Source organism: Saccoglossus kowalevskii, chromosome 21 (genome assembly GCF_978046115.1).
Source record: "Saccoglossus kowalevskii chromosome 21, keSacKowa6.1, whole genome shotgun sequence".
Taxonomy (NCBI): Eukaryota; Metazoa; Hemichordata; class Enteropneusta; family Harrimaniidae; genus Saccoglossus; species Saccoglossus kowalevskii.
Genome location: NC_140661.1, coordinates 10,284,202 through 10,299,756, shown reverse-complemented (window position 1 = coordinate 10,299,756; position 15,555 = coordinate 10,284,202). Strand labels below are relative to the sequence as shown.

General features: G+C 37.8%; 1 protein-coding gene across 1 annotated transcript in view; it reads right to left on the bottom strand.

The window, feature by feature from the left end:
- The window catches only part of LOC144350483 (atrial natriuretic peptide receptor 1-like), a 40,649-nt gene that overhangs the window by 3,031 nt on the left and 22,063 nt on the right, over positions 1-15,555 (bottom strand). The window contains exons 5-16 of the mRNA XM_085495437.1: positions 9,735-9,867; positions 7,851-7,932; positions 7,433-7,556; positions 7,136-7,210; positions 5,782-5,859; positions 5,521-5,625; positions 5,003-5,246; positions 3,684-3,752; positions 2,666-2,821; positions 597-765; positions 233-382; positions 2-125 (exon numbers count right to left, since the gene is read on the bottom strand). Of these exons, the coding sequence (XP_085351563.1) occupies positions 2-125; positions 233-382; positions 597-765; positions 2,666-2,821; positions 3,684-3,752; positions 5,003-5,246; positions 5,521-5,625; positions 5,782-5,859; positions 7,136-7,210; positions 7,433-7,556; positions 7,851-7,932; positions 9,735-9,867 (1,509 nt within the window). The remainder of the gene's footprint in view (position 1; positions 126-232; positions 383-596; positions 766-2,665; positions 2,822-3,683; positions 3,753-5,002; positions 5,247-5,520; positions 5,626-5,781; positions 5,860-7,135; positions 7,211-7,432; positions 7,557-7,850; positions 7,933-9,734; positions 9,868-15,555) is intronic.

The following is a 15,555-nucleotide window of genomic DNA, read 5'->3' as shown; positions in this document are numbered from 1 at the left end:
CCTCCATGGGAGTACTGGACGCGGAAAGGGCTGTAAATCCAACGATATCACTGAAAAATATAGTGACACTATCGAAGGCCTCAGCTTGTACGGCTTCGCCTCGCTTCAGTTTCTCAGCTACGGGTCTAGAATATAATTAGATATTTTGGTAAAATGCATTGTTTATCGAGCGCCACGCGGTGGGTGTTTCTTTAAATTAAACAATGAATGTTGTGAATAACTTGAAACCTACTTTGGCAAGACTTGATACAATAACTCTTCCGCTCTTCTTTTCTCTTCGTAGAAGGCTTCGGTTCTCTCCTCCACTAAGCTTTCAAGATTATTTGCATATTGTTCCATACGTTGTAGTAAATTGTCCAGAATATTACCAGTGGCACTTCGACTGTAAAACAACAACACGAATCACATTTCATTCGTAACGCCCTGGGCAATGTATTCCCCATGGCTTCTTTGCTTTATTGATCAGCGTAAATGGCTGGCTATTTCAGTCTCGCCATGTGAACAAAACACTGCATACACTAAATACAAAGTGTATAGTAGGAAAATAGAGCTCGATACATCAACTAAAATATAAATCGAGACATAATTTGACATACTTGTTTAGTTTTCTCATCGTTGTTCTGAGTGAGCTAAAGTCTGGTCTCTCAGCCGGGTCCTGTGCCCAGCATTTCTCCATTACTGGATATAGTTCCTCGGGACAGGTAGATTTATCTACACTTGGTCTGAAATACGGTTTGTTGCCGGCTCGGACCTTCTGTACAATTTCTGAAAGACGAAAAATGTAACAGCTTACATAAGGAAGTCGTTTGTATAGGGTACATTATGTGTTGCGGTATGAACCTTAAAAGGCAATGGTCTTCACGCCGCGTTCTGTTTAATATGGGACTCACAGCGACGTATACAACGCGTACGCGTGTAAAATACATTGAGCATGCTCTGCGTGACGACCCTAGCCCTTTAATTTGACTCGAAAGTGGCGACATTTTAACAACTCTCTTCTAGAGATCAAGTATGGAAGCCAATAAACAAGTTGTTATTCCCTGTAACGAGTACCCTGACCATTCGTCATCGCAACAAATCGATTGTACTAAATGAGACGACCGCAATTTCGGAAGTTTCTAGTTTCAAGTGATCGATGATTCCAAAATAAAACCTGCCCTAATTAACACAGATGTCGACGGCATGGCACTATAGGATTCGGGTAGCAAGAGTACGATAATGACCATAATTATCTTGTTAATGTTGGCTTAGGTAGAATTCCCAATACATCTTTGTTGAACAGACACTGTAATCAGATACTACTTCCAATCACCCCTACAGTACCGGGAGGATTCGTGCCCTCGGGGTAGAAATCGCATCATTTGTTAACCAATTGGCATCAATATATTTGTGAGTGTGTTTCATCTTAAAAATGCGCGGTGTAACTGATGTTTTATTCTGTTGTGAATCATAGACAGGTGCAACAAATTACATGTATGTTTATACCGTGTTTTTTTTTTTTTTTTTTTTGTTAGGCGTCGTGGTATTCATGCCGATATTGCGTAAACGTACGCGTGTACTTTGTATTCTTTGTTAACAAACGGATATCAATGTATTTCAGAGTGCTGGTTTCTAAAATGCCCAGCGCTAATGATTGTGTAAAAAAATGCTTGTTGCAATTCGAACACCCCAATGAATGCTGATATTTCAACTAGAACGATCCGATTCCCAGATCTCTACATCATTCTGTAGACTTGAGATTACACGGCGTGGTAAAAATTGCGGAAAACTCCCAACTCTGAGTTCACAATAACACACAGTCATACTATATGATACAAGAATACAGAGAGATACTGTGGAAATCTTACAAGAATACCGCACTACGACCCAGTACTGCCTGGGTGCATACTTTGCAGTTTTCTTGTGTTAACCTAATTATAACGCAACATTTTTTTCTGCTCTAAATTTAATAAGTGATTTCAGCCCGACATAGCAACGAAACAAGTTTAGCGCTAAGCGAATGCTTCCGTTCAGTGACGGGGACTTATACCATATAAGGGAATATTCGAAAGTTCCAATGAGTTTTGGAACGGGTGCAGATACGGTCTTCTGCAGAACGGCAAATGTTATTGTTTTCGATGCTAGACGTGAGGTCATTACGAGAATAGAATACCGTGCACGATTGCAGTACGATGATCATATCGACCCATGCATACTTTTCGGTATTCTCGTGATGACCTCATTATAATACATCTTTTTTTGCTTGTAGGAATTTGAGGGGAGACAAGAGCCCGGAGTCGTAACGAAAAACGTTTCGCGCTGTGTGAACGTTTGCGTTCAGCGACGAGATTATATTTCCACCACGCGCCGATAGCGCCGCTGCGTCTGAAGTAAATAAACGAAAGTGTTCGAGTGTGACGTAAAAGTGACGCACAATTACCGAATAACAAAGAAATTTCGAACGCGTCCGTAACACTTTCTGTACAGCGTTTTACAGACGGGTAAATTTTTCGTTTTCGGTGTCAGATTTATAATAATATATATTACAATAATAACGATTTATGCCGCAACCGTCACGTGGTTATGATATATGACCTATGAAGATGTACGTCGCAATCATGTGTGTGAAAATAAACATGCGCGCGCAATACATTTATATCGGATTTAGAAAATTCAGTAAACGAACCTTTAGGCGATAGATCCATTTGTGACACATAGAACGGACCGCATCGATGAACAACTTCTTGTAAGATTATTCCGAAACTGTACACATCGCCTCTTTGAGTGCCGCCGGACGGTGCTTCGGTCAAGCGAAGAAGTTCGGGACTCGTCCACAATTTCCCTGCAAAACATGAACCAGATATAAATTACATAATGTGTCTATAGACCACTGTTCTGGGGTGTTGAATTGTGCACTATAAACGAAACATATAATATTTTGGTACAGCATGTTGATGAACACATGTTGTACGTTGCGTTTGCAGTTCATAGTAGTCATTTAACAAAACAATAGCATTTTTTTTCAGTTAGTACATTAAGTCATGCTATTATACAATAAAAATAATTATTGATTCATCAAGCGACCACACAATTATGTTCATCGCAAACAATGTTTCTAGTTTAATTGTAAATTATAATTCGATGTTTTCATCAGTTTGATTTGGTCAAATAACAAATTTAAAAAAATATTTTTTTTCATCCATATTGCATAAGTGTACAAATGTGAAAACGCTTATTTATTCCCGAACTATGGGAAAACAATATGAACTTTTGACATTTAATATTACAAAGTTATTTCTAATCCATTCGACTTCAACATATACATGTTTTATAACACCCATAAATACATCAACATCTCACATTATTCCTAACTAACTGTTTTTTCAAAGGAAAGGAAAGTCGACGTTCGTTGTGGGATTTGTCCATCACATATCGAATATTAAGTACATTGGTTATAAAGCGCACTCCCGTGTACGAACAAACACAAAATAATACTTCATTCGCGTAAAGCATCGCTCTGTTCACGGTTCTTGGCGAGGAGCAGGGAAATCGACGCTGGATGTGTTAGTTACACACGTTATTACGTTGTTAGTTCAAGTTTTTTCCCTACAATATGTCAACTGAAACGGCGTAGTGTGTTAATAAAACCGGTTGTTATATCGTTCTCGCTTTAAACGGCATGCACAAATAAATTGTCAGCGTACCACCAAGTTGGGGGTCTGTTACGAGTTCTAGATGGTCATTGAGAATTTCCGGAGCTGTCCACAGCATTCCTGCAAATACAAATTATAATAATAAACAGTTCACCATCCATGCAATAAACACAGTGCATTATGGGCGCCGTTTGTACAATAACATGCAAATGATATTCTGTATGATTTACTAACATTATATAAAACAACGTGTACAGATTCGATTATTTACAAACAAAAATCGCTGAAATCATTTACATGTAGGCATCTCCGCTTGCAAATAATGCCTGAATAATGCAGAAATAACAAAAAAAGTAAAATATTATTTATATATCATTATTTTCATGTTATATACTTGTATCTATAATTATTTTTGAAGAATGCACTATATATTTGCGACACTTGAATGTCAACACTGGCAACAATCTTTTCAAATCGTTATGAATATATGTATAAGCTGGTAGACATGATAGAACTTGTGTTATTGGAATATATATTACTATTTTATTATATTTACAGCAGAACGTGCAATTGACGAACCAATATAATTAATATACAGGGTTATTCATTTTATAATATTTACAATTATATTACGAAGTGGTTCTTTTATTCGAAAATAGTATATATTTATATTATATATTGTATGCATTATATTATATTACATTATATTGCATGCAATCTTATATTCAAACGGCGCCAATGGATTACATGTGTAGTTGACATGGGCTCGGAATGAATTTGTGGCACAATGACGAAACAGGTACATTACGCGTTAGAAATATTCTATACCAGTGTTGTTTTAATTGTCTGTGAACTCGATGAGTAGTCGGAGCAAGGAGTTTTCGATTACGCACCACGCACGGCAAAAATGGTGTCGAGTTTTCTAACCTTTTTATGAAGCGGTTGTTAGTGTGAGTGATTGAAAGTGCGTCACTAACCACGAAATCATCCGGGGAAATAAAGCGTTTGGGGACGGTCATAAGTTGATGAGCTTCTTTGATGAATTGGATTCTTGAATAAACTTTACCGGCGATAATAAAATGTCATTTAATCAGGAATTAGAATTTAAAATATAATTTTCAGACTAGAATAGTATGTCGTTCAAAATAAAACCGGTTATTCTAGGTATGTGTAGTAGGTAGGTGTTACGTAATTCGCTTTTATTGGATCCATTCATTGAACCCAGTGAGCAACGTAAGATACTGTATGCAACGCGAGACGTCCTCGCCATTTTCGACGTTATTTGGCGAAACGATGCAAACACAATACGACTGATTGAATAGTCACGTTTATATCACACCCATGGTCAATATCAATTGCAATTAACTTACGCATGTAGTACGAGTGTGATTCAAATTCGATGTCGTTATCTTCATCGTCAGTCTTAAATTGGTTCATGCCAAAGTCGGTTACTTTCAAGACGAACCTGCTGTCAACAACACAATTAGACGATTTCAGGTTGCCATGAGTGTTGATAACACTGTTGTGTATGTAATGCATTCCTTTGACGATGTCGTATACGAGTGAATACCGGAACATCCAGTCCAGTTTGATAGAGTCATTTTCTAAAATATCCTATAAAAAGAGATGAAAAATAATTTAATTGTGATAAAAGTGTGTGCTCTGTTATACTATGAGGTTATTACGAGGATACATCAAAGTGTGCACGAAGACAATACAGCGGAAGTATCGACCGACGCGCAGCGGAGGTTGATTCGACAGTGTACTGTCTCAGTGAGAATGCCGTAATTAAATAATACAGAAAACTAGATGAAGAGAGAACTAGATCTGGTATAATCGGGTTAAATGGTCGTGGAAATTCACAATGTATTCGGATGCGCCAACTCACCTGTAGACTGCCTTTAGGGCAATATTCAGTCATGACGCAGATATTCGGAGGATCAGTACAAGCACCGATAAATCGTGTCACGTGATCATGTTGTACGTCTCGCATCTGAAAACAAAACGAATCATGTTATATTTTGCAAGGAATACAATTGCTCTGGCATTTTGAAATATTAGCGCTAGCACTTACGTACGTACTGTACGCGTACTGCCATTACATATTCTGTGTCGGCATTTTATCGCATTAGTGCCCGTGTGTACTCACGTGTTTAAATTCCAGTAATATTTTTCTGTTGAGTTCTACTCTTCTTTTGTTGATTTTCTTTATAGCTACCACATTGTTCTGTAAATATTTAAAAAAATGCAACAGATAGTCGCAGTTATTTGAAAAGCATATTAGACTTCAAAGACTCAACTTCGGAACCCGTAAATATTATTTTTTGACTAGATCAGTTCTTATATGTTATGAGGTTATTCAGAGGATATTCTCGTAATAACCTTATTATTATACATCTTTTCCTTCCAAGGATACATCATGGGAATGCCAAAATTCAAAAACGTTTCGAACAGAGTTAGCAAACTTCTTTGTGTGGGGTCCGGTCAAACCCTGGATGGGGCAGCCATGTTTTTTTTTATTATTAGAGGACGCTTACGCGCGTAATCGTTCCATATTTGGAATTCACGTTTCCTAATATGGTAGGATGAAAAACCCAGTGCAATACCACAAAATTACGGCACGTTGTAACTTACGGTGTTCGGTGACAGATGTATAAGAATACCAGACAATAACCTGGCATTGCACGCCGCACCCAATATACCGCAAAATGTTTCCGATTTGCAAGTTGCTGATCGTAGGTATCTTAAACTGGTGCAGATGGGATGTAAATATATAACTTTTTTCACAAAGATTAATCACTGAAGATATACTGTATATATACAGAGTGAAGGAAACTTAATAATGTTGTATTTGTATTAAATCACCGTTTGTCGTTGCGACACATCTCCTTGTTTGACTATAACTATCAGTCACTAGCAAAATAAACGACTTCCTAGGAAACTTAATAACTCGTGTAATTTAGCGTGCAATATGAGAACAAGTAATGTTCTACGCTGTTGACATTATACGCTTCGTAAGAGATCTTGCAAAGATATCGTTTTCGTGGATGATACTTTGTAGTGTCGCCAACGTTTTGTTGAATGTTGTTAACATCCAAAGCGGATCGTAAACCGAATTCCAAAGTTATAGATCAACCGACACCGAATCCGAATTCGTCTAGCCGCTCGGCAACTGTCTAAACAACCTGAACATCCATCATGCATTGCTGTTTCGATTTCAGCTCCAATCCGAATATCTCAAAAAATCAGTAATTTTCAATGGAATATACTGATTATTAACTGCGCGAAAAAGTTCTCTTCGGATTGTCCATCTGGAGCTTTCCGGGCGCGATTGTGCGATTTGATGACGTCGAAAGTATCCTCGGAAATTCTCGGCACTTTGATTTTGAGAATACTGTTATGTTCTTATTTGGGATGTGACAAATACCTTTTTTTAAAGAACAAGGGCGTTCTATTAATTGAATTAAAAGGTGATAACGCAACTTTTATAATCGGCATAATACCTTGTACATTCCTGTAATAGTGAAAATCTGTTGATTTGCGTCCCAGACGGATTGCTGAGAATGGTTACTAGATTTCTGTAGAAGAAAAATAAAAAAGATATTATTGTCATAATGAATCGTATTATCAACGTGTATTTGATTAAATAAATATCATAAAGTATTTCATATGCAAATGAGGTATATATTTAATGCGCTTGAGTCGCAACGCAGCACGCGCTCGAATCGCGTGTTACAAACTGCGTATTTAGAGTTGCGTGAGACGCATTAGAACGCGATGCGGCGTGGCAGTATGATTACCCGAGAATTAAGAGATGTGCGACTTCCTCCGTGACCTCTTTTGCGCTCGTGGATGCTAAATGTAATCTCATCCCATCGTATTTTCCATGCCATGTTAGCCAGCTCTTGCTCCAATTTGTACTTTCTGTGTATGGTAAAAACACATATAAATATAATTAGACAGATGACACTAAAACAAATTCATCGGTTTATGTTTAAAGGTATAGTGCACATCTTAAAGTTTTAGACGTTGGCAAACTATACCCTCCCCCAAAAAAGGTTATGATAGCATCGCGTTATTACGAATTATTCAATTCATTGCAAATGAACCACGTTTATCGTAGGTATTCCCTGTATGTAGTGATCAAACGCAAAGAGTTTGCCAGGGGAATGACCACACACAGCGATATGAAATGTAATGTATATTAGGGCGTATTACCTGTACAGCAGAAACGCAGCCACCGCCAATACAGCTATAAGACTACCGAATACAATTGAAATAATTGCTACCACCGATAATTCTACAAAAAAAACACACAAACAAACAGAGTAATAAATGTATAACAACAATTTCTTCATATGTGACGTCACAGGCTTGGATTTAGTTAGGAAGTTGACCGTTAAGTTCATTTAAACCTACTTTCTGTTAATTAGACATTCCATCCCTTAATAAAGATGACAACCTGAGTCTGACAGAACAAACAGTCGAGATGCTTAATCGACATGAATGCAATTGACTGCAGTCCCGGTGTCTGGCATTGTCACATTCTCTGACTTATTGAAATTCGATGGAAAATATGTCATTCCAAAGAAAGGCAATCTCACACTTATCAACTCCTCCGGGATCAAATCGGCTGTTTCGGTGAGTTGTATGACAATGCAACTGAAAAGGGCGAACATTTGGTATCCACGCACGCCAAGCGTGCTGGATTAGCCGTGGTTAACGCCTGTGTGAAATGAGACATGATGGCGGGGTCAACAATACGCAGAGACACAATGCAGGTACTTGTATGCTACACGTGTTCTTAAACTAGCAGCGCACATGCAACGCACACGCTATCATGTCCATGCCTGTAGTGCAACGCGGATATTAACACTAGAACGTGCCTTCCACTTCTAGACAAACATGAGCAACCTAGCGCAATATATTACAACTCTTTATTAGTCCATTTACTGAGCAATTCTCTTGTACCGTCGTACTAATCAAATACGGTCTTTTGAGATGAAAGTGATCTACGTGAGAGTGTTGTGAAATGTTAAGCTTACTGGATAACAAAATATCCATTCTTCATCGTGACCGTTGTTGCCCAGCAACTGAATTGATGAGCATTCCACTTTTTGTATTAGGAATGATGGTTAATTTCCTTTTTTGGGAATGTTTAATTAAAGAAAAGAGAAAGCGGTGTGGATCAATTGGTTGCTAGGAAACATTCCGATGAAATATAAGGATGTAATAAAAATATATAGTTAAACAAACACGTAATCGTAATTTTGGACAATTTCTAATCATTTTCTAAATACAACAGATTTTCCGGGTGGAAAGCTCATACAAATATTTTGATCATTTTAAAGTTAGGACCGCACACCCACACATAATCAGTAACCCCCAATATTTCGTTATACTAGCTCTTGATCTGTTACGTGCTATGTTGCTCCCGCGATGCTGCCGTGATTGGTCCGTGACGCGACGCGCACGTGACAGCACCGTGATACCTCCGTGATTTGCTATGACACTCTCGTGATGCTTCCGTGATAAGATGCTCCAGTGATGCTGCCGTGATAGCTTCGTGACGTGACGTGACGCGCACGTGATACCACCGTGATATCTCCGTGATTTACTATGATACTCTCGTGATGCTTCCGTGATAAGATTCCCCAGTGATGCTGCCGTGCAATATTCTTGCATCAATACCTTTGGAATGTGATATGTTGCTTCTCGTGATGCTTCCACGTCACCTCAATCATGTGGTATGACGCCCTCGTGATGCTTCTAAGGCGCATCCGTGCTATAATGCTTCCGTGGTGCTCGTGTGATACCCCCGTGATGTGTAACGATGGTAACCAGCATGCTGTATTCGCGATTTGATGCTCCCATTCTGCTGCCGTGTGAAATATATGGTGCGACGGGATGCTTCAAAAATTCTTGCGAGGTCTAATCGTGATACCATGACCCTGCGATGCTGTCGAGTTACTATTGAAGCAGTATCATCAATTATTTTTTCAAATGGAATACTATTTTTTAACATAATTAAGTTTAGGATCTCGTAGTACTTCCGACGAACTAATAAACCACATGAGATCGACTTATGAGCTATTCACTAACCTGTATCAATGCATAGTTCCCCTTCGAATCCACATTCCGGTACATCGTCAGGTGGTGTTTCTCCGGGCCAGTCGATTTTAACTCCTTCTACCGGCTCAAACACTTTTCGGGTGCCGTAATAGTTTGCAATAACCTGAAATAATAATAGTAATATGAAATCATCACTTCGTGTAATTCGAACAACGAATGATGCATGCGATATGTACTGTAGAGTATGAGCCCGGGGTTAAAATGAGAAGAACATAATAAGGCGTCAGTGATATAATTGAAAGTGATTTCTGAGCTGTATAGCAACACACTTTATCTGCAAAACGGCCGCCGAAATCTCACTGAGAGCGAGAGGGTCGCGAGATTTATTTTTGCCCTCTGAATTGTGCATTTTCACTTAACAGTGGTATTTGGAGGAACAGAGAACGCAATGGCGGCAAAGACTGGAACACTATTTGAGAGTATGATGTGATAAAAAAGCAAAAAATATTTTATAAAAACTAAATAAGTTGAACCTTTCCCATTCCCTCCAGTAATGTTGAAACTATGGCAACTACCCAATGTTAACAGCAATCAAATAAAAATTGCACACTTCCGTATTATACTATTTATACGACTATATAGTATCCCAAGCACACAAGATCGCCGGAAGTTTAATTTCAAACATCGTCGGGTTCAACGAGAAAAATTTAGTATATGCTCGGCGGCTTGAGTAGCGGCGCCGGTTACACCCTTGGGAAAGAATTCGTCTTTCCCCACGGATCGGTCTCTCTTTGACCGTGTCTGAATGAACGCATTGATGTTATGTGGGTATGCGAGGAACTTCACCGCAACTAACATAATACTGACTGAATATACAACGATATAACTAGGATCGCATTTCACAGCCAAGTTAAATGTGTGTAATATTATATGTCCATTTCAGAGAAAAATCTGCATCTTTCAAAAATTGATATTATAATGATTAGATTTCCCTTTTTTCTACCGAAAACATGCGGAGTTGATTACGAATTGTGGGAGTAACCTATACACCTGAGGGAATATCAACTCGGTAGCTATAGGTGTAGTGTCCCGTATGTAACTGTTGAAAATAAAGCTCAAGTTAGAATGTACATTCAACATATCATTGTATCTCATCTAACTCCTACGATACATTCCGATTATCAGAGAGGAGTTTTTGAATACTAGATAGATAAGGAAACTACAAAGTCAGTGTATGATATAATCGTATATATGCGTGCCATGGTAGAATTGTTGAATTAATCTAAACAATCTCACCAACCATTATGAGATTGAAAAATCTAGGTTTAATCTGATGGATCGAATCATTGAATAAATATTATGAAAAAAATAATAACAGAAAAACATGAATTAGTGTATTAGAATTGCATATTGAGAAATGATGTAATTTATTATGCATAGACAATTTGTTGAAATGTCAAACCATTGGTGACTTCAGACTAGATTAATTTCAGATATGAAACAATACAATTACGGAAAATGAAATCAATCTCGCCTCGTTTCATTATTTCAAGCTATGCGCCATTAAGGTCCGAGTTCATTTTTTTTCTCAATCTTCCCAAAAAATATATTATATGCAGGATATACACGATTTGTATTATTGGAACACGAAATTTACAAAATGCTCTGCGTCATTCTTATGAGCTATAGAATTATAAAGTATAGTACACGTCTGGAATTAAATAAATACCATCAACACGCTTGTTAACCACGCTACTGGAATTGTACACTGAACGGCATTGTTTTCACTCGAAACGTCATCTATTGTTGTGTTAAACGAACAATACACAGAGTGAAGCACGTTCCGCGATGATAGCGTTTATTAACAATATTTTTTATGTGATTTTTAATTGGTATGATGTTATTTCTACTTTCAAAATTATATTAAATGCTGATATTGTAGACCTTTGTCCAGACCCTTTGACTCAAAAACAGAACATATCATAAAGAGCTCTGGAATGCACTTCCCTTACTTCGAAGAACAATATGAGTTTATTACGAGGATACCTCAAAGTATGCACGAAGACAGTACAGCGGATGTATCGATCGACACGCAGCGGAGGTCGATGCGACGGCGTACTGTCTGATTGCATACTAGTACTTTGAGGTATCTTCGTAATAACCTTATTATTATGCATCTTTTCCTTTCAGGGATACATCATGGGAAATCCAAAAAATTTAGAACAGAATCAGCCATGTTTGTTTCTATTATTAGAGGACGAGGACGCGTACGCGCGTAATAATTCCATATTTGGAATTCGCATTTCCTTATATGGTAGGATGAAAATACCCAGTAATATACCGCAAAATTACGGCACGCTGTAACTTATGGCGGTATGGTGGGATATGTATAATAATTGTTATTATTGCAAATTATTCCATTACATATGGACTAGCACACTATTATGTATAACGAAGTCCGACTACTGTTTAAATATCCTCTTGTACGTTTTTGCACATAGTCATAAATACATGCCATATCGCGACGTATTTTCTATGACACTCCTGATTTTTTTCTGTGGAATCGATTAAAACTTCAAACTTAGATGGAGATTTGAGTTGACACGTTTTTGCACGGTTTCTTTTGATTTAATTCAAATTCACTATCGACATTCAACGATTTACATCGTCGCTGTATGATATTGATCTATGTTATTCGAATTACCATTGTGGAAATGAAATTTAAAGTTTAAAAGATTGTGGTATTTTTCTTCGAAAATGAATTATTCAATTGGTAAACTAGTGATTAAATAGATTTATTTGTTCATTAAAACATTATATAGAATAAACATTCGACGAAAAATCACCAACTAGGCTTGATCAAATAAGGTAAATGCATTCGAACTCCGATGTTAAGATAATTTCAAACAATTTTGAGGTTCATCATTTAGTCAGAGCCAGAGTCAGAGTTAAAAAAAATCACTCGCAGATTACAGACGCAATGATCCATGAGCATAAGGGGGTATAGCATTCAACAACGTGATATGCTCTCTGCTAATAGAATTGTTTACATGTAAATACAAAATACAACCGTACTTTGGAAGATAATTTTGAAGATAACTATCCTGGGATTTCAACATGAAATAAATACTAGTATCTGATTGTTGAGGGTCTGCATCGGGCGTAGGTTGGCTGAGCGTTCATACATATTTGCTTGGGCGAAGTAACAACTACCCCTTGAGAAATCAACGTGATGTTCTTGCACTGACAGTGAGCGTGTATCGTGTTGCTGTAGCAGATGTAGTAAAGGAGATGATTCATCTAAGCTTCATATGTCCACTATGCAAGTGAGAAAAGTATAGCTGGATTTGCAGAAAGAGCTTCGAGTACTTGTAGTAACATTTAGTGGGCATGCTCGTGACTACAATATAGGGTGTCAATTATTGCATTTAAAATATATTTTCGATTCAAAAAATGTTTACGTTTGCACAAGGCATCTGAAGCTGAATACAAAAACACTTCAGGTTTGATAATAAGTAAAAATTCAAATTTGACAGTTTTCCTTGTTGCGCACATGTTTATGACAGTGGTGACTAAAAATAGCCCATTACAGAATGGAAAAATAAATATTTACCTATCTACCTAGCACGATTTATAAGGGCATGTTATCGGAAACACAACATTTATTTTCGTTTGGCGTTAATAGTATAAAGAATAGTCGACATTGACCCGCAATCTCACGTTCAAGTGGGCGTTCTGCCACTTATTTGGACGGGTGAATAAAGTGCAAACACGTGTTAAAACGATGCGATACACTTCACGAATGTGAGAAGCTTTGCATCAAGTAAACAGATCGTGCGATATGTTTACTATGTACTGTCATGTCAAGAGGACTTCTTAGTCAGTGTAGGGTGGGATTTCACTTCAAATCAGCCATGTGTTTGTTTGTGCATTGGCTCTGAAACAGACATTGAAGAGTTAATGAATTTCCCAGTAGTTTATGATATAAGTGGCCTTGATACCGGAGGTGTTGTGTGAGCGCCAGTTTAAGGATGCTGTACACCTTTTTTTGCTTTGAAACACAAAATTCTACTTTTTTGTATTTTTCAATGCTGGACTACAAGGAGCAAACACTCAGTGGGAAAACAAGTGAATTGGATGTTTTTATAGGGTGTAAAAATCAGTTTTTGTTAATTAAAAACAAAAGCACATGTCATTGTTTTGAAAGACATGTTTTAATTAATCAGCCAAAGACATAATAGACAGATAATTTGCATAATAGTCACCACCCATAGCAAATATAAACAGTCTCGTGCATTCAGTACAAGCTCAGACTAGTAATACAAGTATTAGTAGTCCGAGGTACAAGTTACACGCATTCCATTTACGATCGTCCACAAATTTAATTTCGTTGAATTTCTCGCTCTTCAAGCAGTCGACTATGAGACCGTCTTGGGGTCGACTATGACAGTGACGAAAGAAAACGATTGCAAGGAAATTTGGAGAAGAACGTCGACAGTATGTAAAGCGATTATTATGAAAATTTAATCATGGAAGGTACCTTCCACGATTTAATTGATCAGACCATGGAGGTATAAACAGAAGGTAGAAAATTTGAGCACATGGCAGACTTAGTTTTCGTGACCAAATTACGTGTCATGGACTCCGACCACAATGAGTCGGAAGTGAAACACTTGGGGCCGGACTTACACCATGGCTACACGTAAAGCACGAGTCAAGCAGCTGTAAAAGCGTGTGTGTGAGCATCCTTGTTTTACCTGTTTTATTTTTCTTAATCTTCACATTCTCAATAAATAATTTGACGGATTCAATGAAGTTAGATTTGTCATACATGATATAGAAAGTGAACTGAATGTAAGATACCGGCATTAGTCCCCGCCAGCAGTTGTTCCGGTACTATGTATTACGCATTGAAGATGGAAAAAGAATCATCACACTAATTTTGTCACAACAGTTTTGGGAACTAAAAAACGGAAAACACGATTTATGGCAAACAGGTTATTTTACAAATCAACAAAATAATAACGGAGCAAACAAACTGAAAATTCACCGCCCGATCGACAGACACTTTAAACCTAAGCGATCGCATCTCCCGATTCAGTTCAGCGCTCGCTGTGACTTCTCTTCCCCTCATTGCCATTCAAATCAGATAATACAGATCTTCGTTGAGACATCTCGCGCAGTAAAAAAAAATCTTGGAAAGAAAACTACATGTAGTTGACTCTGGTGGTGCGTTCAGCCACGGTTATTGGTTCAGCAGCTGAGCAAGAGAATGACCTTCCATGGAGGGCAATGTATGGTAATGAGTCTTCCAGAAAAGGAGTATCTCCTCCCACAACGTATTAATGAATATGTAAATCATGACGTCATTTTGGCGCGGCTTTGTCACGCCGAGAAACAGTGTTTCCTATTGGATTCGGGAGCATAATTTCGTACTTTATAACCAATTGCGACCACGCATATCCACACATCTGTGTGATTATGACAGACAGACACCATGACTATTCATTATGAGTTTGTTTTGATCCAAGGGACAAACGGATTTTGAGTTAGCCGACGATACGTTGCTGCTAAGTTGTTTTTGCCATGTTCTCGGTTAAACAAAACAGCGATTCACGGCAACTGCAGGCCTTTGATCTCGAGTTTTAGTGGACGCATTATACTAATTTTTCGCACAGACACTCTACGATATGTTCCCTCTCAAGCCGCCTGGGATTTTTCTATTTTCCTATTTGTTTCGAAATTACATTCTAATTTCTTAATACCGGAAAGAACCAGATCGCATTGTTTTTTCAAGATAGCTAAATTATTATTTATTCTCCAACTACCATGTAGATATATATCTCAATTA